This window comes from Polyodon spathula, chromosome 2, assembly GCF_017654505.1.
Source record: "Polyodon spathula isolate WHYD16114869_AA chromosome 2, ASM1765450v1, whole genome shotgun sequence".
In the NCBI taxonomy this organism is placed as follows: Eukaryota; Metazoa; Chordata; class Actinopteri; order Acipenseriformes; family Polyodontidae; genus Polyodon; species Polyodon spathula.
Window position 1 is genome coordinate 78,303,945 of NC_054535.1, and position 22,662 is coordinate 78,326,606.

The following is a 22,662-nucleotide window of genomic DNA, read 5'->3' on the forward strand; positions in this document are numbered from 1 at the left end:
ATCCCATAATAACGCCGCGCCCTCCTTGGAAACCACGCAACGCGTCATGACGGTACGCAAATAGCCGGCGTTTCCTTTGAACTAAGCTATACCATACTGTTATCAGCCCCCGCCCTAGTACAATTCTAACATTTTCAAGGTAGTATACTTCAAGTTTAATTGATATGAAATGATGATATGCTTTATGTTAATATTTGTATGTTTCTTTGTTTTTTAAACTGTGTTTAATTCATGTAAACGTGCAGCCACTAATAAACAGCGGATGTCCGCGTAAGTATATGATTTAAGAATGATTAAATTAAGCACACTATGCGTATGATCTGCATAAAGAACTCTAGGTCATATTCATATTGTGTTAAATAAAACAAATCGGTTTTACATTTATATATATATATATATATATATATATATATATATATATATATATATATATATATATATATATATATATATATAATATGCCAACAATGGACAAAAGCCAACACCACATTTAGTAACGTGAAAAGTAATCTCATGTTCATTCGCTTCAACATTGAAGTTCTCCATAATGTTTTAACAATATTGACTTATTTACGGTAAGGTATTTACTTCACAAGTCTATGTAAAAAATGTTTTTAAAAAAACGCAAAGAAAGTAAATACATGTTCTGAGTTTGCGTATTGCATTCTTGTCCCGTGTTGCTGTAGGCAGTAGTATGTTTGGTTCACAGATGGAAAGATTCAAGGAGGAAGCTTGTGAGACTGCAGCCGTACTGCTGCAGTGGCTTTACTAGATAGATACAAATGAACATTACATTTATTGCTTAAAATGTGGGGTTCGTGTATACATTAATTACAAATATAGACATCTGATATATGATTGTAACATTAGTTATCATACTACTTACATGTGATAATTATCACTTTTGGGTTTAGATTTATACATGCATGAATGCTTAAATTATACATTTCAGAATATGTTTGCATTACTACAAGATTGCATGTATGATATTTAACATTTTAATACAAAGATTTATTTTAAAAAAGACTGCAGGTAATATAAACAAACTGGTTAGCCAACAACGCCAGGTTTCTAGAAAAGCAGAGTGTTAGAACGCTTAGAATTGCACGCAGGTGACACGGTCCAAGAACTTCCACAGGTGAACCGTAAAAATCTACGCGAAGTATAGTGACATCGAGCATTAGATATTATTTGTGTTTTGGTTACAATCATGTCGTTAACATCGGGTGTAACACTGCTGGAGGACCAAGTCGTCGTTTCTCAAAACCAGGCGGTTTATTTTTGCTACCACCTACCAGGCTGGGGGCGTTCTCTCTTGCTTTCCTGCAATAGACAGTTGTTGGTTGGAGCTGTTTAGACAAGAAGGAAGATGGCGGCGGCGGTGAGGCAGGAGTTGGCCCAACTTATGAATTCTAGTGGATCGCACAAAGATCTGTCTGGGAAGTAAGTACAGTAATACGACATTCGTGGGATGTGTACGTCTTTAAAGAAACGCCATAATTTTTGTTGAAATGCATTTTTTTTTTTTTTAATAGAATAGCTCAGTTCCTTTTTGCCGGTATAGCAGTAGTGAGTGACTGACTGACTGCCGCAGTCACATCTCATCAGTGTACTCGCACTGATGTTAGGGACTTGTGCTATCAAATATCAACGATCACAGGCAACGAGAAAATGCTTTTTATGAATCATTCAGTATTCTGTTACATAACTAGACCTCTTTCGCATAAACGCAATAAAAACAACGATGCTTAACAGTTCAGCAAAGCCATAGTAGCTAGAAATAGTAGAAGAAAATCATTCCCCAATACCCAATAATGCGGGCATACAACGTAGATCTGTTCTGTTTGCTGCAAAAAGGATAGTGCCATGGCACTAACCATATAACACAGCATGATTTATATGTACAGACAGTGGCACCCGACCCTGCAGCACAACATGTGATAATGATACAGTTGTTACGAGTATGCACTAAGACTAAACATTCTGAACTAAATTCTGCATTACCTTAAACAATATTCCCATCATATGATTGTAATTACAATTTGTGTACGCCATGTAATCATTTTCAGAAGGTGACTGGCATTGGCATTTTTTTTTCCTGAAGATTTTACTTGAACTTTTTTTTTTTTTTAAAACCTCAGGGCTGAACTGAATCTGTTTTTTGTGCAAAAGACGGTCTTTAGCTAGTTTAATCTAAAGTGTACCCTCTGGCAGGGATATGCATTCATCGCAATATATAGCATTATATATATATCGATATATATATATATATATATATATATATATATATATATATATATATATATATATATATATATATATATAATATATATATACGTATTATATTCTGTGCGATTAATAAGAGAGCAAAATTAAAAACAAAAAAAAAACAAGACAGCTGTATATCCACGGAGAATCAGGATCCAACAGGATACTCCTCAGTCACTAGAAGTAGCCTAGCCTACTTAATGAAGAAAAATAATTTATAAACTGAAAATTGTTTTAATAAGTAGCTGCAGTATTATATTACATGTATTTCTGGTGATATTTCTCGTCTTTTCTAAAACATTCAAGACATAAAGCTTTTCGTTTAAAATAACAAATCGCGTTATTAAAATGAACTTTTCTTGTAGGTATCGACAGATCCTTGAAAAAGCTGTTCAGTTTAGTGGCGCAGAGCAGCTCGAGGCTTTGAAAGCTTTTGTGGAAGCCAGTAAGTATATTTTGTATTTTTGTTTTGTTACCTCAGTCATCTTTTTCTAGTGTATTTGTTATCCAGTGTCAGTAAAAACTGATTTCTACCGTGTCCCACATTAATTAATTTTGCACATTCTTTGGTGTATGCTTAAAGCATTCTCCCACAGTTCACCTTTCCCAAAGGCACAGTCATTCCAGCTGTTGGTGAGAAAATCCTGTCTTCTTCATTGAAACCTACATGCACTGCACTGTGAGGCAAATAGACAGGCTCTTATTACTTTCAGCTGTTGAGTGGTATAAATGGCATCTTGAAGCTCATGAAGCAAGGCATACAGTACAGTCCATTTAAAAACTGGATCACCTATTTTCCCCCACATGTTGTTTTTTGTAATACTGATATCCTTCAAACTAGGATAGACTGGCAGACCCAGCCTCACAAGTCTAATGTTTCTGATTTATTTGTTTACAACATTGCTGTTTCATGTAACCTATAAAGTGTCATTTAGCAGTTTGTTCTTCTTAAATTCATTGATGTCTGAAATATCCTTTTCCTGTTTGTTGTTTTTGCCTGCCTTAGTGGTGAATGAAAATGTCAGTTTAGTGATCTCAAGGCAGCTGCTGACTGACTTCTGCACTCACCTTCCCAATCTTCCTGATGGCACTGCAAAGGAGATATACCACTTCACACTGGAGAAGATCCAGCCCAGGGTCATTTCATTTGAAGAGCAGGTGAGGTTGAACTGTTACTAATCAGATTTGAAAAACTAGTTGTGTCACCATGAATGAAACTTGGGGCACGATATACCTCACAAGCGTCTGTTTACATTTGAAAATTATTTTTTTGGTGTCTCTACTGACTAGGCTAGGCCTATACTTATTTTACTTTTCTAAAACAATTTGAGTTTCCAATGTTGTTTTTTGTGTCATTTAGGATTAGAAATATTAAGCCTTATTTCTAAGATATTTGCCCAGTTTTAGAGATAGAAAAGTCAATTTTAGTAACAAGCCAGGTTCGTTTTAGCAGTTTTTGTATATTAACAATTTTCCTTTCACAAAAATAGTAAAAAAAAAAAAAATTAAAATTAAATAAGCGTTTTGGTTTCAAGGCCTTGATGCATCATAGTATTGTGTAAAACTCTGGTCATTCAATCAATGGTATTAGTCATTTTTAAAAGCTATAAAGTGTGATCCTCTCCAGGCCTGTATTAATGGCTTTAAATGGTTTCTCAGGTGGCTTCAATCCGACAGCACCTTGCAACGATCTACGAGAAAGAGGAGGACTGGAGGAATGCTGCTCTAGTCCTAGTGGGCATTCCTTTGGAGACAGGACAAAAGTAAGCAGCAACTACCATGTGCTTTTTTTCAATCACTGATAATGCAGATTCATCTTTTTTTTTTTTTTTTTTTTTTTTTTGGTCCACAGAAGTATAAATGCTACTGTAGGATCTCCAGACAGCAAAATTAGTGTTGGTCCAGCATAAGTTGTATCATTACTCTGGGCTATATTGCTCATCACTGGGTATGTCTGAGATTTATTCTCTTAGATACATCTCTTAAAAAGATACTTTGCTAAAAACCTTTAGATTTATCCATTTCTAACTTGCACCAAAATACAGTAGCTTTGTTTCTTACTGCCACATTTCTGAGTTAATACTACAGCCTAAATATAATTAGTCAAGTGTAAAGATTTGTTAGTGGGATAAACACGCGGATGAGATGAAACAAAGTAATACCTAACATTATTCAAACTAGAAATTAAAGTACTGGGTTACTGTAATCTATATAATGTTAGACCTTCAAACCATGTCCACCTCAATCAAGCTCTCAAACTCAAATATAAGGTTGGTATTGGTTAGTAATCTATTGCCATCATGGCCCAACATCTGGGATCTCAATGTGAAAATTAGAATTTTAAAGCTTATTTCTTTAAGAAAATTGCAAAGAGGCAAATATCTAACCTGTGTGTGATTTAACTTGATCTGCAGTAGTGTAGTTCATGGATGGAAATAAGACTCCTGTTACATAGCAGTTTGATCCATTCCTGGTTTTGCTTTGCGTTTAATAAGACACACCTGAGCTTGTTACCTAAATGTGACTAATCAAGCTCGTAGTAAAACCTGGAGTGGGTGAAACTGCTATGCAATAGGAGTCTTATTTCCATCCCTGCAGGGTGACATCTTGAATCGTAGAATCACTTGCACTGTATGTCCTTTATCCGTTATGTGTTCTGTATTTAATAGGCAGTATAACGTGGATTACAAACTAGACACCTATTTGAAAATCGCTCGTCTATACCTTGAGGATGATGATCCAGTCCAAGCGGAAGCTTACATTAACCGAGCCTCTCTGCTCCAAAACGAGTCCACCAACGAACAGCTGCAAATACACTACAAGGTAACTGAAGCTTTCTTACAGGACATTGAAATATAAAAAGAAAATTAAAAAAAAAACATATTATAATAGCTTGGCCCTATATAAAATGTCTTCTGTTGGGATTTGCTGAACCAAAATGATGTATTGTATTACGTCGTATGGTGGTAACAATGCTGATACTGCAAGACGAATACACACGGTTCCCACATACACAAGTTCTTTCCCTTGAAACTTGTAGGTGTGCTATGCCAGAGTCCTGGACTACAAAAGAAAATTTATAGAAGCGGCACAGAGATACAACGAGCTCTCATATAAATCTATTGTACATGAAAGTGAACGGCTGGAAGCCCTGAAGCACGCCCTGCACTGTACAATCCTGGCCTCAGCAGGTACCTCTTCATGTTTTTACTGTAGAGTTCATATTACAGTGAAAACTTTGGATTAGATTTCTCTTGCACCATGAGCTCAGACAAGTAGGCAGCAACTGGAGAGCAACAAAGATTTGATTTGTGATCCAAGCTTGTCAGGCTTAAACTAAAAGGTGCATTAAAAGTAAAAGCAGCAGCTAGGTCCAGATGTTGCAGGCTGTGTAGAAGGACGACATCTATGGTTACAATCTTACATCCTTTGGGCTCCCATGATGTAATTTCCAACTGGGGCCTGTGGTGCTTTTTCAGTGGGAAAAGTATACAATGATGTAATCCAAAGGAAGGCAGTGGGGTGTATAACCTTTTTTTTTTTTTGCTGGTTTTGCAGGACAGCAGCGGTCTCGCATGCTGGCCACTCTGTTTAAGGACGAGCGTTGTCAGCAGCTGGCTGCCTATGGGATCCTAGAGAAGATGTATCTAGACAGGATCATTCGGGGGAACCAGCTGCAGGAGTTTGCTGCCATGCTAATGCCTCATCAGAAAGCAACCACAGCCGATGGTTAGAACTCATTTAGACCAGAGCTAGGTCTGATTATGGGGTGATTCCTGGGGAATTCCCAGATGGAGTAGTTTGTCACTAATTGGCTCTCGGCTTAAGGCTAATTGGAATGTCCTCATAAAAATTACCAGGAATTAAGGATTGGAACCAAAAGTCAAAGGGTTGTATAAAATAATTTTGTTATTAAGAAAAAAATCTAAAAATGTGGCTCGTAAAGCGATATTTTAATATAGTATGTGTTTTGTTTGTCCCTTTACTTGACTGAATGTTACACATTCAGTAAAGTGTATTAGGAGAAGGCCAGTACTGTGACAGCTTCTGTCTTTTCCATTGTAGGTTCAAGTATCCTGGACAGAGCAGTCATTGAGCACAACCTGCTTTCTGCCAGCAAGCTCTACAATAATATTACATTTGAAGAGCTGGGGGCTCTACTGGAGATCCCGCCAGCCAAGGTAAGAGGTTGTTTTCACCGAACAGAGCTGGAGAGCACAACCCTTTTGTAGCACTTCAGTCAAACAAGTTGCTTTTTGGACTGTGGTTATTTTAAAATGCACAAGTCTTCTTTTTGGGTCTTCCATTAGAAAATTAAAACCAGATATTTGGCAATGACTCTATTTAAATTTATAATCAGTCAACATATATTTCTGAATATTATTATTATTTCATATTTTTAACCAGCAGAAAAGATAAAAAAATAATTCCCTGGTGCTATTGAAATAGTTCTCAGTTATGTCAGTTAATGTTTATTTACTAAGCCATTAATAAAATACATTAGAGTAAGTAGCAGCTTTCTGAAAAATGTGTGATACGTCCCCATGTGTTGCTACACCTGTTTAAATAACAGACCTGTAATTTATTGTGAACATCCTGATAACTTTTTACACTTTGAACTGTCCTCTAAATTACTGCAGGAAGAGCAATTTAAAAAATAAATAAATAAGAAGTGCTGTTGCTTTTCTTTTCCATACCACATCATGGATCGTTGCTGCTGTGTTGCTCTTTGATAATAATACTTACACTGTCTGCACTAGAGCGGACATTTTGAAAAGAGCTTTGAAACGGACTTTAAAGTTATAAATGTAAAAAAGTTGTCAGGATGTTACAATGAAAAGAAAAATGTGCTTAATTTTAATTATACAACTTTCAAACATATCAGCCAGTTTAAAGCAGACGGAGGGTACATTCCAGCTGGAAACCAAAAAATAATGCTATAAGAATGCATGTTATTAACAGGAACATTACCATAAAGTTAGACCCATATCAGTATGGGTCTGTTACACACAGTACACTTTTTGAATCATTCTAGTTGTTTGTTAACAGTATTATTTGCCTTTCACAGAATATTATGCAAATTGCACTTTGGAGCAAGCCCTTTATAAATCGGTCCTATTAAGGTTAAATATTTGGGCACTCAGAAATTCAGTTCCGAGTTCCATACAATTCTAATGTAACATCAAGTTACAGGGCATGCTGTTCTTATTTGTATAAAGAAGTCCAATTAAGAGCTCAAATTAATTATGTTTAAAAGATAAATTGAGAATCTGAAGGAAAACAAGATGTATATTAGAGAGAGAGATTTTTGTATCTGTTGTCCTGAGAATAAGCTTAAAGGGCCACACTGTGACCATCTGTAGATGGAATGTTGTGGATTATTTTGAATATATGTGTGTTGTTGTGCAGGGCTCTTTTCCCGCTGTCGAAGCCCCTGGTTACAGATGCGACTTGGTAGGGAACAAATAAACTACTTATACTAATAATGATGCTTGAAAAGTTTTTCAAACAAAGTTTTTTCAGACTCACAAACCATACTCTCAAAGTCTCGTAAGAAAGACAGTGGCGAGCATGAGAAGCTGCAGTGCACACCCATTATAATGCGGCCAAAGGGTTCAAAGGCGAGTGTGACCATGGCTGCCATAATTTGTTAACTAAAAGCATTTTAGCAAAGCAGAACCGCTTACTCACCAGCATATACATCAAGCACATTTTAATCAAAGCATTTTAATACAGCTATACCTTTTGACACAAATACAACGCAGAGATTAAACTGTGCTATGCTGGAATGGTTTGATGTAAAACTTGTTGGTAAAAAAGGAAACGTGTTTGTTAATTGTGTTCAGATGAGGTTGTGCACTGATTCAAGAGATTATTACAACCTGTTGGGAGAGCAAGTGTGATTGTGAGAGGCCTTTAAATTTGATGCCTTCTACGCTACGTTAATATTGTAATGCTGAAGCAACAGAAACTAAGGGGTTGCTAGCTAGGTATAAACAAAAATCATTCTATATTGTTAAATAAGATTAGGATTGGAAAACTGTCTATTTAAAAGAAAGTTATACAGATATACCAGAAGATTAGGTAAGTCTCTTAAAGCAAGCCGTACTTGAAAGCTGTGTTATGTGGTTCCTCAGTTTCAGGCTTCAAGGTCAGTTAGCCTATAAAAAATGTTTTATTTGACTGTTCTCCCTTCAGTACCATAACTGTTTAAGTTAGTTCTTAATTCCCAAGGTTTCTATCCTTGTGCTTTTATAAATCAAAGGGGGCCACCACAATCCACACCCATCTTCACTGATCATGACTGCACAGTTTCTCTTATTTTCTTTTTTTTTTATATTGGCGTTATAGCCTTGACAAGTAATGCAGCATTTTCAGTTACTGAACCCAGGGTTCAATTTACCTACCGTATGTCTTCTGAGGACTATGAGCAGAATACATGTACATAAAGTGTAATAAGATGTAGTACAGTAGTTTATTGACAAGCCCGATACAAAAACACTGTGTTGCTACTATAATAAGATATAATATTGATTTGAGCAATGTCCATTATCTGTTGCTGCTTTTACATAATGGGCACTAAATAACATAGGGGCAAGTTTGGTCCCCTAATCCTGCATTATAACGGGAGTGCACTTCATTAAATAACAATTTGATCTTACTAAAGTACATTCAAAATATTGGGTTTTTTTAAAGAACATTTCATGGCCTCTTTAGTACTGACTTAACATAAGCAGTACTACTGTTTTGAATTTATCGACTAACCCTGACAAAATGTTTTCCACTTCAATTTCAAATAAGTTTTGGGCTGAAGAAAGCTTTTTTAAAATAATAGCAAAAAAAAAAAAAAAACTTTGTTCTTATCCAGTGTGTGTTGTGAAGCTGTTGTGAATAATAAAAATACCAGAATATAAATTAAGTAGCCAAATTGTTATTATTTTGTATATATTTATTACCAGTAAAGCAAAGTTTTTAACCTCGTGTGACTGTAAAATTGTCAAGGGTTTTAGTGAAATTGTTTTTAAAACGGTTTCTCCCAATAAAACATGTTAATAAAGATCTCTGTTTCTGTGGACAGGCAGAAAAGATAGCCTCCCAAATGATAACAGAGGGTCGAATGAATGGCTTCATCGATCAGATAGATGGCATTGTTCATTTTGAAAGTAAGTACAGTGCGCTGTAATCTTTAAACATCACCACTAGGTGTCTCGCTTACATGCACAATTAGTAAGAAACCGTACAGTTGCTACTTTTGAAAACTGACACAGATGTGATTCCCTTCGACACACAATCCAAGAAAGATGTTAAGCTTGTGTAACTCTGCAGAATATTACTTGATACTTGTATTGGCTTAGAAAGGTAATACAGAATGACATGGTTATTGAAATATTTTCCCAGCAGAATACCTTTTCCAAGGGAGTCCTATAGAGTGAATAGCATACGACTGTCAAACAAGGTCCAAAGAAGTTACTCAACAGTAAATATCTTGTTCCCTACTCTGCTTTCAGCTCGTGAGCCTTTGCCCACCTGGGACAAGCAGATCCAGTCGCTGTGTTTCCAAGTCAATAACCTCCTGGAGAAGATCAGCCAGGCAGCGCCCGAGTGGACAGCGCAAGCAATGGAAGCACAGATGACCCAGTAACTCTCTCTCGTCCTCTAGTTTGGACATTGTCTTCTCCCTATTCCCTTGCACTGCGAGAGAACAGCTGACCCTTTGTTCAAGATCAGACTCTATTTAAGGATTGCAAAAATACCGTTTTGTTGTTTCAGGTATTCATGCACAAAAAAGGGGAACATTTCTGTGTTTTAGGCTATTTCTAAATTTAGAAATGTTAACACCGTTTCCTCTTTTGCCTATTTTTCCATCTTGGGAGACACCTGGGAGCAAGAGAACCACAGCAGTCGCTAATTGGCAGAGCATTATTTTACTAAGCTGTAATTGTAAAATTATATTTACACCGGGATTACACCGTGTAACAATTTTTTTTTTTTTGTTCCTGGGTAGTAAGTGTTATTTCCTAATTGCTTCTGCCTCAAAAGTATAGAAAATGGCTATTATTCCCCACAAACTTTGCTTTTGTGACCAGGACAGTGATATTTCAAAATATCACTATTTCCAATGAGAAAACGGTATTTACAGTATAATCGTAAATCTCGAAAAACTACTCACTTCTAAATCTTTTGCAGTCATCTTTGTATTACTTTAGTATAAATACATGTTAATTTGGGTTCATATGTTGTTTTTTTCTGACTTTATGTGAACAAAAAGACACATATTTGGAAATAGTGATATTTTGAAATATCACTGTCAAAAAATTGTGTTACATAGTGTTATTTATACCTATGAGGTAAATGTAGCCTATTAAAAAATGATTGGACAGCAGTTTGGCTTCTCTAAGTTAGTATGAAGATGTATGGGGAACGCTGATTCAGTTGTACTTCAGTGTGTCTTAAGGATTCTGAATAGGCACCCCTCAGTGTCCTGCAAGTCAAGAAATGTGATTGTATAAAAACAATGCGTTGTGTATTTGCCTCTACTGCTGAGATCTCCTGGATATCAACATGAAGAATATTCCCAGCTGTATAAAGGTTATGTGAACAACATGGGAGTTTGAATTGTTTGTTTTATTTAAAACAAAAACAAAAACAAAAGTTAAATCACAGCCTACAGCTAAATGATCAGATTGTCTTGTTACTGATCTCTTGGGACACTTCGCTCTGTTGTGAAAGCTGAACGATGCGAGGCACGCTAATACTCTCTTATCCTTGCGCCTGCCCCCCCCTCAAACTGTACATCCTATGGAACATCAGTAATCCACTGGTAACGGGTGATGTGTAACTGACCAGTGTTGATAGTTTAGTTTAATTACACATAAAAGGAATAAGAGCAATGGCTTTTGAATTAAGGATTTTCTTTTTTGGACCCGCATTCTCTTAAGAATATTGCATACAGTAAATTAAATAGCAACCGCATATTTGGCACTCAGTAAAATGTTTCTTCTGGGGTTATGTTTGAGAGCCAATCACTACTTGGCTACAGTTGAATAATGGTCTTGGTTAAATTTAAACAAGAAAAAGCAGAAAGACCGTTTCGTAATAAAGTGTATGATGGTCAAGACACATTTTGTATAATTATTTAAATATTTTATTGATTGCTGAGGCACCAATTAGAATTTAAACAGTATAAGTCAAATTTGTAACTATAATATAGTCACAAAACAGAAGGACTGCTTTTTAAAAAAAAAAAAAAAAAAAAACTTTTAATTAATTAAATCAAGTTAGCAGTTAGATACATTCTAACTGTTTTAGACAGGTTTAGAAGTTCATTCTCATTTTTCAAAGAACTGTTTAACCTAAAAAAATGTTTATGAATGCTCTTTAAAATAACAATTCCTTAAAACAGCCCTTAAAAGATCGCCTTTTATCTCAAAATCAAGAATGCGGTACTCGACTGCTAAATACAGAGAAAAGGTGTGCTCACATTATATTGTCAGAATAGGAAATAAAACCAGTTGTACTATTGAGAAATACAAATTCCCTCTAGAGTCTGTCCAACAATCTAGTTTTTGCACATCGGTAAGATGAGCAGAATGAGAGAACGTGCTCAGCACTGTCTGGCTTTGACAATCTGGATCATCTTCTTGGTTTTTCTGAAAATTGAATAAAGAATACTTAACTGAAATACCAACATAGAGCTAGAAAAAAAGGTGTTCATAACAGATTCTTAAGGCTGTTCGATATATAAAATACAAAAGAATAAAAATAAAATGATGTGTTTTTAGTAATAAATCGTGGCGTGGAGAGAACAATGACATGGGTAATGATCCAGTTGGATGTCTTGGAAGAAAAAAAAAAAGATTTTAATGGATTGTTTTGCATTCTTTTAAATACTGACAGTAGTGCTCAAAATGGGCTTTGCTAACAATCTGAGTGAACAGTTAACGTAAGCATACTAATTGGTGTATGTGTATACGCAAGTAGCTGTGTGTATCGGTAGATTTTGTTTTCTCACCTTATTGTGTGGCACAGAACACATTCATTTGCATAGCTGTTACCATCTGTGCCACAAACTGGTAGGAAAATGAAAGGGCATCCCTCGAGTGGGTATTTGTAACAGGCAGGCTAGGAAAAAACACAAACCTGTGAATACAGAGTGACTGGTTTCATAAATAGCAATTAACTAATTGTTAGAATGGGGAGTTCGGTAATGCATCTTTTAATACAGTTAGTATCTGTGATGTACCTGTGCTGGCCCTAAGGGACAAAGTAAATAACTCATCAAATGAATTGAGTGTTTGTTAACACTGCTTTAGTTGGCCTAATTGACCATGTTACATATTCCCAAGGCATTTACCACAAATTTTTTGATTAATGTTAAAAAGCTACCAAATATTATTATTATTATTATTATTATTATTATTATTATTATTATTTGAGGCACAGTGGTAAATATGGTCTTTAATGTAATCTTGTTTGCGTAACTTAAGTTTTGATCATTTCAAGCATGCATTGTATTGTGAGTATACAAAGAGTATGACATTTATGATTTAAAATATGAGGTTTTATCCAGTGATAAAAATAAGAGAATCATAACTGTATTTACAGTTCTGTAAGGTTTTGCTCCTGAATCTGTAATAAAGAAAGACAAAAGTATTAGTATTCCTAGTTAATCCAAATCGAAATCGCTGGTACATATTAACAAAAATCAACCACAAATTACATTGGGATATACAGTCCACTGTGCAAATTGCATTGGGATATACATTCCACTGTGCAAATTGCATTGGGATATACATTCCACTGTGCAAATTGCAGGCACGTTTCTCACCTGATGCTTAATCCGTTATGTGGTCATTTGCCCACGGTTTACAATCAATCCCATTTGTATTGTTTTGTTTTACCTAAGTAACCACAGGTCCAGTGTCTCCGAACCATGTTCAATTAATAATAATGCATAATCATTCGTGTCTATATTTTACATTTCCCAGTTTAGTCATCTCTCCACTCCAGACCTTGTTGACAGTAAATGTTGTTTGTAGGGCAGAAACCTATATCCTGCTTGAAACCACAGCGAAACAGGTATGGCAGATAGGAATATCCCTGCTATATGTATGAGTTGCAGGTTATAAATGGTATCTGTTGTTTAAAACATTGGTATTGTGATGCATTAATGAATAATAAGCGACATCTTTGCTGATAATTTAATTGGTTTTGAGGTTGGGTTTGTATCCAGTAGCCAGCAGTTCCAGTAGGGAGTGAATGAACCATTCACTTATTATCAGGATACTTCCATTGTTTAACTGGCAAGGATAAAAACATACTGTGTGCTGTATGCTGGGCTGTGAACCAGAAGGATAGTGTCACCACAGTTCACATTGTAATAAGGGGGGTAGGCTCTGTATAAATCCATTATATGGACTTTGATTTGTTTTTCCCTAACTTTGTACTGCACTGTAATAATTTACAAGCCAAAATTGGCAGCTTCACAAGTACCTTTCTGTTTATAGAATTATCTGATTAATTGTGTCTGAATCGGTGCCTTTCATTCAAAAAATGTAAACAATCTAGTAAAATTAAGCACTTCTGTACATTACTGCCATTGGATACTTGTGAAACGACTTAAATAATTGAATGTCTTACTCTTAGCTTTGTTACACAATGTTGTTAGTTTGTTATGAGCTGCACTGTTGTTTCTAAAGTAATAATAAAAGCCTGCTCCTTTTTTGTAGTTTAAAAAAAACAAACATGCAACCTAAATACAGTACATTTGATTCCATTTATGCAATTTAAATGAATTCAAAACTTTAACCAGGTACCATTGAGAAGAAATGGAAACCAGACTGCTCACAAACTAATAAAATGAAGAAGAAAAAAAAACTTCTTACCAGAGAAGCAAATGAAAATCAGGAAAACAAGGACAAAACTTGGATTCATTTTGATAAAGTTCCCTCTGCTATTCGTGTCTAGCACTTCTGAAACAAGTACATTCTTGCCAAACTAAATAAGTGGGTGGTTGTGGCTTAAAGTTGATTTGCACACAGTATGACTGACTGTTTAAAAATTAAACTTAACTTAGTTAAACATTATAATAATAAAAAAACTAAACTATTTACCCAAATAAACATAAAGTGTTTAATATATAAATTCTAAGAAATGCTGCACAATATTTGGTTTCCAGTGCAAGGCCTTGTATACAGAATTATAAACAAACATACTTTACACCAACAGATTAATTATTTTTGCTAACAAATCATTTCATAAAACAAGAATCATACAAGTAAATACGAAATGTTAGGTCAGCATATTGTGAAACAGTTATCATGGAATTTATATGCTACTTTTTCATATTTGTGAAAATTTCCACATATGAAGAAACCATGCTTATAAAAGTTTACTGCATTGTTTTTGCATGTTATTTTTGCAGTTTTCCCATGGTTATACTATACATGCCATGTTTATTAATATGCTTTATTATACCCCACTGTTCTTTAGAGTGCTTACTGGTGCTTCATCATGCTTTCACTATGCATTATTAGACTTTGCTATGCTCTTAATATGGGAAACTTTCAAAGTTGATGCAGGTTACAGAACACAGCAGGTTGGAAGGATGATCGCACACTGGTCCCCAGTTAACTGAAGTAGGGTAAACATATTTTGCATTAGTATATGTATAGGATGTACAGCAGTCTGTAAGACTGAGGTGGTCAAGTAGGGACCACTGGGTGCTTCAATGACTCAGAATGTCTCTTTACTGGGGGTTTCTCTTTTATTCAATTCAATTCATTAACTTCCAAGTAAAACTATACACAGAGTACAAAACAACTTCTGCATAGCATTTCCCTTTTAAAAGTGTTTTATTCAAAACAAATACAAGTCGGTTTATTAATAAAATGGAAGCCAATATCATAAATAATTATAGTAAAAAGAAATATATTAAGACTATAACAATGACAGTGAACTGGTAACTAGACCCTGTATCCTATTGCATTTGTGATTAATAGAGGTCTTGTAAAATATAAACTGTTCTCAGGACACTGAAGCACAGCATCCTTCAGGTTGTTTCAGCAAGCACCTTCCTTTACAATTCTTACTCTTTCCCTGATATGAAAAAAAAGAAAAAGGAAGAGGTAGCCTTAGTGCTTGTAATCACTTTTTTGTGTGTGATCTGAAAATGCAGTTGATTTTTTTTTTTTAATCGCCTAAATGAAAGTATTAAAAGGGAGGTATGTATTTTACCCATTTAACAGACACAGCATGCATTCATTGGAGTAGGTGGTCTCATCATTTCCACAAACAGGTTTATAAACCCGATGGCATTCTTTATTCTTACGGTATTTCAAGCAAGACGGCTAAAAAAACAAAACAGACCTCATTGGCATACAACTGCATTATTAACTGAAATTCGCATTTACAGCACTGTACAAAATACAATACACATTGACAACAATTTCAACATTATGTAATAAACAGGTACACTTTTTTCATTATTATTATCATTTTGTGTATATATATATATATATATATATATATATATATATATATATATATATATATATATATATATATATATATACACACACACACACACACACAGAGAGAGACACTGGGAGGCACCTGGAACATCTTTGTACTACACATTGAGTATTTTTGTTTACTTTATAAGCTTCTGCAGTAATTGGCATGCAATTCAATTCTAATTATATTATGTGGTTATTATATATCATTACAGAAAACGTAATAAAATAATCACTGCATCGTGTGTACTTACAATGATACTCGCTGCTTGGCCATTTTCTGAAGTTAAGAACACTAAGAAACATACATATACAAGTGCAGCAATTAGACAAAAACAAAATGTGTCTGGCAGAACTACTGACATCAAAGCGAGCTATACATTATTGAACGGACTCCCGGGCCATGGCTTACTTAATGTAATAACTCACTGTGAAAGCATGGTAAAGAATAACGAAGTGCAATGTGGTAACTCATGGCATAACACCAGTTGGTTGTAAGTACATAATGATGAATACAATAATGTTTGGAAACCTACTCGACTTGGAATAGGCTTAGATGTACTTTAGAGCATTTTACAGCACAATGATTTAACCATGTTTATGCATTTTACAATTTTACGATAGATGTCGAACGTCTCTGCGACACTGCGATATTTATTCGTGTTGCCCCTAACCTAAAGATAATCCGAACTAGCGGTTTATTTTGGCAACGATGAACAACATAACAGCCTAATAATCAAACGTATTCACAAGTTTCCAATACAGCTCAGCTGCCATTGTGAATGGGAGTGAGGGATTAGACGCATTTTTCGTTTGGGCATATACCGGTGAATTCAACTGCCATTTTAGCATGTATTTGTTTATGTACACATATTTTTTTGTTTTTTCACATTTAGGCCAGTAACCATTCTATTCATTCCGTACACGGTTGTGTCTGAAACAACAAACTATCTGTATGTACAAAAATGTAGTGAACGACTTATAACATGTATATATTACCTGCTACAGATATGATAAAGATGACGGTAAAGTATCTCATTTTAATTTTCTTAACGGCTTCTTTGTCTTCCAGTCTTAGTGCGAAGTCATGTGACGTCACGTCACGTAACTGCAGTGGTCAAATATATATATATATATATATATATATATATTATATATATATATATATATATATATATATATATATATATATCTATGTAAATCAGACGTGTGTACAAATACAACCAGGTGTAGTTAATACCAGAGGATCTCAGCGTAGTACGCCTACCTGTGTGAATGACACATCAAGAAGCTCTAAGAAACCAAACAACCTTGCTGTTCAGTCTTTGTCAAGATATTGTTTCAATAACTGTAAACTCACAAAATCGGTCAGATGTTTGCATAAAATGTTCAATATGTACTTACTGAGCACAAATCAAGTATTGTTCTTTTAAAAGAATTCTCCAAGTGATGCAGTTCAAAATATTGCCATGTCAGAAGCATTGGTTAATAATAATAATAATAATGTAGCGTGCGTGGGGGTAGGCAGCAGCATAAGCCCGCCCTCTGCCTGTGTGTGGATTGCCTCGCCTTGTGTGATGCGCCTGCCAGCGTTAACCTATTTCGCTAATAATAATATAATAATAATAATAATAATAATAATAATAATAATAAAAGCAGAGGCAAGTCTAAATACAAAGACATCTATTTTGTTGCAAGATGTTCCTAAGTTTGACCAAAAAACAATACTGTAACTGCTGCTAATGCAAACATGCCAACAGTCCCATGGTCGAGACAGTCCCGATTTCCAAGCAAATGTCCCGCGTCCCGATGCATAGGAAGAAAGTCCCGATATTCACCCATAGAATATATATATATATATATATATATATATATATATATATATATATATATATATATATATATATATATATATATATTCTGCACAGTAGAGTTAGTGAAAACCACACGCTGTGCTCTTCGTGCAGATGACACATCTGCTGATCTATAAAAGATAAGAACGCTTCATTGTGTCTGTGTTTACTGTCATGCTGGTAGTGTAGTGTTGAGCTGAGGGGGTACATCTATTATTATATGATATTGTTTTGTGGTATGACCCCTCCCATGTGTACGTATATGATTGCTATGGAAAGCATTTAGGAACATATGTATGCTCTATCAAAAAACGTTACTGACCATGACTTTTGACCTGTCCTAAATGTCAACTGTAAAACTGTCTCATTACTCCAAAGAGAGTGCAGATAGGATCATGGTTGCAATGGAACATGTAGTATAGGAACACATATATGCTCTATCAAAATACACTAGATGAAGCTCGTTGGGCAATAGTGACACTTTGCTTAAATGTTCACATGGCCGGTAACACGAACACCGCTGTACGTAAACTCTTCACACTTCACAGAGTTCTACAGGCCTACTATGGACAGTAGTGCCCACAACTGAATGAAGCTGATTGGTGACATGAATTTCACAATAAAAGCTAGGAAGCCGTAAAGTTGCTTACAACTCTAGTTATATTCACTACTGCATGCAGACAATAGTTCTTAAATAGTAATAAATAAATAAATAGCACAACATATTACATGAAGGTTCTACAATATATGTAAATTAAAAGTTCTTTACTAAATTAAAAAATAACACTGTACTATATATTACTTTTATATTCTGTGCCGAAGTTAGTTGTTTGAATCTAAATAATGATAATCAAATCATCAGCATGGTGTCCACCAAACTTGTTTTGAATTCATGAGTGTAGAAAGCTCCCGTGTTATTTGACTATTGTCTTTTTTTATTAATTGGCTTGTAGACAGAGATGGAACTGGTGGCAGACCCAGTTTGATATTTGTGTTTCACAAACTAGTATCATGGTGCAAATGGAAATGTAGCATTAGCCCAGATTCATTTCATACTCGGCCCGTCAAAGCCCCATTTCAGACTGAACTGAGATCTGCAGCCGCCTTTGGCCAGTGGCAGATGCAAACAAAGCCAGCGTACAGAACACCCAGTTTCTCAGTGTCATTACTGTATAGTGTTCTTGTCATGCATGGCTCATGAAAAGAAGGTTATGTTTAATTTGTTCTCCTATACAACTGTTGACTAAACACATTAGGGTAGGGCATAAAACCAATACAATTTCTCCCGGAATGTATAGGCAATAGTACACCTCGTTCATTTCCTTCCATTATTCCTACTCATTGTTACAGGACTGCGGCATGATCAGAAAGACAGGCCACGATCTTTACTTGGTGCAGAACGGAACAATACTGTACTACATTCTTTCAAACACATCAATCATTCCCTTTGAGACGTTGCTTGTTCTTGAGACCAGTGTGCCTAACACTAACCCTAGCTTTAAAGTAGGTGTGTATGTGTTGGAATTAAGAACTGGTTTAAACAAATTCTCACAGCTGGCCCGTCGCTGAAAAGCCCGGCCCATCTTTCTACACCTATGCCCTGGATTCCACTTTATATATATATATATATCATATAGAGAGAGAGATTTCGAGAGAGGAGAGGAGAGAGAGAGAGAGAGAGAGAGAGAGAGAGAGAGAGAGAGAGAGAGAGAGAGAGAGAGAGACACACACACACACACAAAGTGGCTTGCAAAAGTATTCAGACCCCTGACCAATTCTCTCATGTTACCGAATTACATAGAATGGTACATTGAAACTTCGTTCTGTTTGATATTTTATTTTTAAACACTGAAACTCAGAATCAATTATTTTAAGGTGACATTGGTTTTATGTTGGGAAATATTTTTAAGAAAAATAAAAAACTGAAATATCTTGCTTGCATAAGTATTCAACCCCTGTGCTGTGGAAGCTCCCAGTTTGCACCGATGAAAGAAATTGCCCAAACGAGGACACAATTACCTTACCATTGGCCTCCACCTGTGAACCGTTAAAGTTCCTGTCACATTTTCTGGATAAAAACCCCACTGTTGAAGGATCATTGGTAAGGCTGTGAATCTGAAGGAAAATGAAGACCAAAGAGCATTTTACAGAAGTTAGAGATAAAGTAATACAAATGCAGAGATTAGGGAAAGGGTACAAAATAATATCCAAGTATTTGGATATCCGAGTGAGCACAGTTGGCTCAATAATCAGGAAGTGGAAGCTGCGTCACACCACCCAGGCACTGCCAAGAAAAGGCATTCCCTCAAAATTCAGCGCTCAACCAAGAAGGAGACTTGTGAGAGAAGCCACAGAGAGGCTGTGACGGAAAGATGAGTTCTCATGGTGAATCTTCCTCCCGACCTGTGAGGACGCTAAAGAACGAGAGGAGAAGTGTCTGGAAGGGCTGGCCTGACAGTTCGTTTCCGGGTCAGGGAAGTGGGTCAGCCTGGAAAGAAGTGCGACTCTGTTGTAAGACCGTATTGATTTGAAAGGTAAATGAGAAGCAGCTGCAAGTAATAAGGCAGCTGCAACCGTTTACCTAGATATCATGCAGGATTACATATAGGGGCCAGGGTAACGCTGATCTTTTCCTTCGTTTGGGTTAAACGATTGGAGAGAGTGAAGGACTGAGAGAGGAGCTCTCAGAGTGGATTGTGTTCATGTTTTGTATTGTTGTGTCTGTCCTTGTAACTGTCTGTATTCAGCACTAGACAGTTAAGCACACCTCCGGAGCTGTCGCCAGGGTCAGCACGATCCGGAGCACCACTACACACCACACAAGCTGTGTCTGCACCGAGCACCTGCACGTCTTCACGCACCCAGGACTGGTGACCGTGTCTTGTGTTTTGGTTCGGGACTGTGCCCTGTTTTTGTTATCCCCGCACTTTACACATTGTTGTGTATAGACGGGGATTTATTATGTTACGGTCACCAGACCTGGATTATAATTAAAGCACCCTTTTTCTCACTGAAATACCGTTGTCTGCCTGTCACTCCTGCATCGCATCACCGTTACACTTGTTCCCCTTACCAGCCACTTTGCCACAGAGGCCAACAATCACTTTGAAGGAGCTACAGAGTTCAGTGGCTGGGAGTGGAGTAATGGTGCACCAGTCAACCATATCAAGAGCTCTGCATAACACTGGCCTGTATGGGAGGGTGGCAAGAAAGAAGCCATTACTCAAAAAGTACCATCTGAAAGCACGTCTGGAGTTTGCCAGAAAGCATGAGAGTGACCAACCTACGATGTGGGAAAAGGTTTTGTGGTCAGATAAGACCAAGATAGAGCTTTTTGGCCAAAACTCAAAGCGCTATGTGTGGCGCAAACCTAACACTGCCCATGCCTCAAGACACACCATCCCTACAGTGAAGTATGGTGGTGGCAACATCATGCTGTGGGGATGCTTCTCATCAGCAGGGACTGGGCATCTTGTTACAATAGAAGGAAGAATGGATGGAGCAAAATACAGGAAAATACTGCAAGAGAATCTGCCTCAGTCTGCTAAAAAACTGAAGCTTGAGAGGAAATTCACCTTTCAGCAGGACAATGATCCCAAGCACAAGGCCAAAGAAACATTGGAGTGGCTCAAGAACAAAAAGGTGAATGTCCTACAGTGGCCCAGTCAAAGTCCTGATCTCAATCCCGTTGAGAATCTGTGGCACTATTTGAAACTTGCGGTCCACAAGCGTCGTCCAACCAACCTGAACAACCTGGAGCAAATCTGCTAAGAAGAATGGGCCAAAATCACTCCGACACTGTGTGCAAAGCTGGTACATACTTACCCCAAAAAACTTAAAGCTGTTATTGCAGCGAAAGGTGGCTCTACCAAATATTAATGTGTGGGGGTTGAATACTTACGCAAGCAAGATATTTCAGTTTTTTATTTTTCTTAAAAATATTTCCCAACCAATATCACCAAATATCGAACAGAACAAAACTTCAATGTACCATTTGTAATTCACTAATATGAGAGAATTGGTCAGGGGTCTGAATACTTTTGCAAGGCACTGTGTGTGTGTGTGTGTGTGTGTGTGTGTGTGTGTGTGTGTATATATATATATATATATATATATATATATATATATATATATATATATATATATATATATATATTGCTGATATTTAATGGAGTAAGAGATGGACATTCTCTAACACCTATTCACAGTTACAAGGTCAATGTGTAATACACACAATACTAATTTGGGGGGGTGGCGACCACACAAATATTGGGATATAAGAATGTGAACCAAATGTATCTCAACATTTTAAAAATATTTTGTGATTGTTTTAAAAGTACTACTAAAAATTTATGGCCTTTGTAAATACCGTAGAGGCTGGGTGTGAACCTTCAACCCACACACCTGAAGTTGAGGTTCTTAACTTCACTATGCAAAAGAGCTAGGCTAGTTTTAATCTCATCTCAGCGAAAAAAGGGTAGAATCCACAATAGCTGTGCATCACACAGTCTTAGGTGTTACACCACGTAGTTCCATGTTTTATCAGGTGGTTATGGATGAATCGCTCTATGGAACCAATACGTTGGTCAACAAAAATGCAAAGGTTCAGCCGACAGTTGCGTTTCCATAAAACCTGTCACTTGATAGCAGCCTGAGTCGTGTGTAGACACAGACTTTTTGGGTCGGCCAGTTTTAAAGTAAAATTTGTGACAGTGTGCAGAAATACACTATCAATGCAAACAATGTCACCACCAAAAAATACAATTTCAAACGTTTACAAAAATAAATAGGCTAATACTGATGAATGTTTAAAAATGTAATATTTTTAATACATCTGATAAAATCAGAACATTTTAAAATGATGTAAACCTGTAATTTATTTAACACCCTTGATTGTTTTCATGTAATCGATTGAAATGATCAAATTACTTATATACAGTATCACAATAGGGTTTCAGTGCAATACAATCAATCAAGCCATTTCAGTCTGCTTGTTCCTGGTTTAATTCGGTGCCCCTTCACCTGTA

The 22,662-nt window shown here is 36.2% G+C and overlaps 2 protein-coding genes across 4 annotated transcripts; one reads left to right on the forward strand and one right to left on the reverse strand.

The window, feature by feature from the left end:
- Nucleotides 1-55: 55 nt before the first annotated feature.
- On the forward strand, nt 56-10,282 carry LOC121301296 (COP9 signalosome complex subunit 4). 3 transcript variants are annotated; one of them, XM_041230557.1, is made up of 12 exons: nt 56-139; nt 1,299-1,443; nt 2,634-2,713; nt 3,275-3,426; nt 3,928-4,031; nt 4,938-5,091; nt 5,309-5,459; nt 5,827-5,997; nt 6,334-6,449; nt 7,678-7,722; nt 9,347-9,431; nt 9,777-10,282. In XM_041230557.1, the coding sequence occupies exons 2-12, from the start codon at nt 1,370-1,372 to the stop codon at nt 9,908-9,910; spliced, it is 1,266 nt and encodes a 421-aa protein (XP_041086491.1). In that variant the 5' UTR covers nt 56-139; nt 1,299-1,369; the 3' UTR covers nt 9,911-10,282. The 3 variants fall into 3 exon arrangements, with proteins under 3 accessions (XP_041086491.1, XP_041086508.1, XP_041086500.1); XM_041230566.1 differs by lacking the exon at nt 56-139 and adding an exon at nt 171-270; XM_041230574.1 differs by lacking the exon at nt 7,678-7,722.
- A 593-nt stretch (nt 10,283-10,875) lies between these two features.
- Nucleotides 10,876-14,271, reverse strand: LOC121301312 (trypsin inhibitor ClTI-1-like). Its single transcript, XM_041230584.1, has 4 exons — nt 14,154-14,271; nt 12,872-12,897; nt 12,281-12,390; nt 10,876-11,918 (listed from the first exon to the last, which is right to left on the reverse strand). The coding sequence occupies exons 1-4, from the start codon at nt 14,200-14,202 to the stop codon at nt 11,873-11,875; spliced, it is 231 nt and encodes a 76-aa protein (XP_041086518.1). The 5' UTR covers nt 14,203-14,271; the 3' UTR covers nt 10,876-11,872.
- Nucleotides 14,272-22,662: the final 8,391 nt, after the last annotated feature.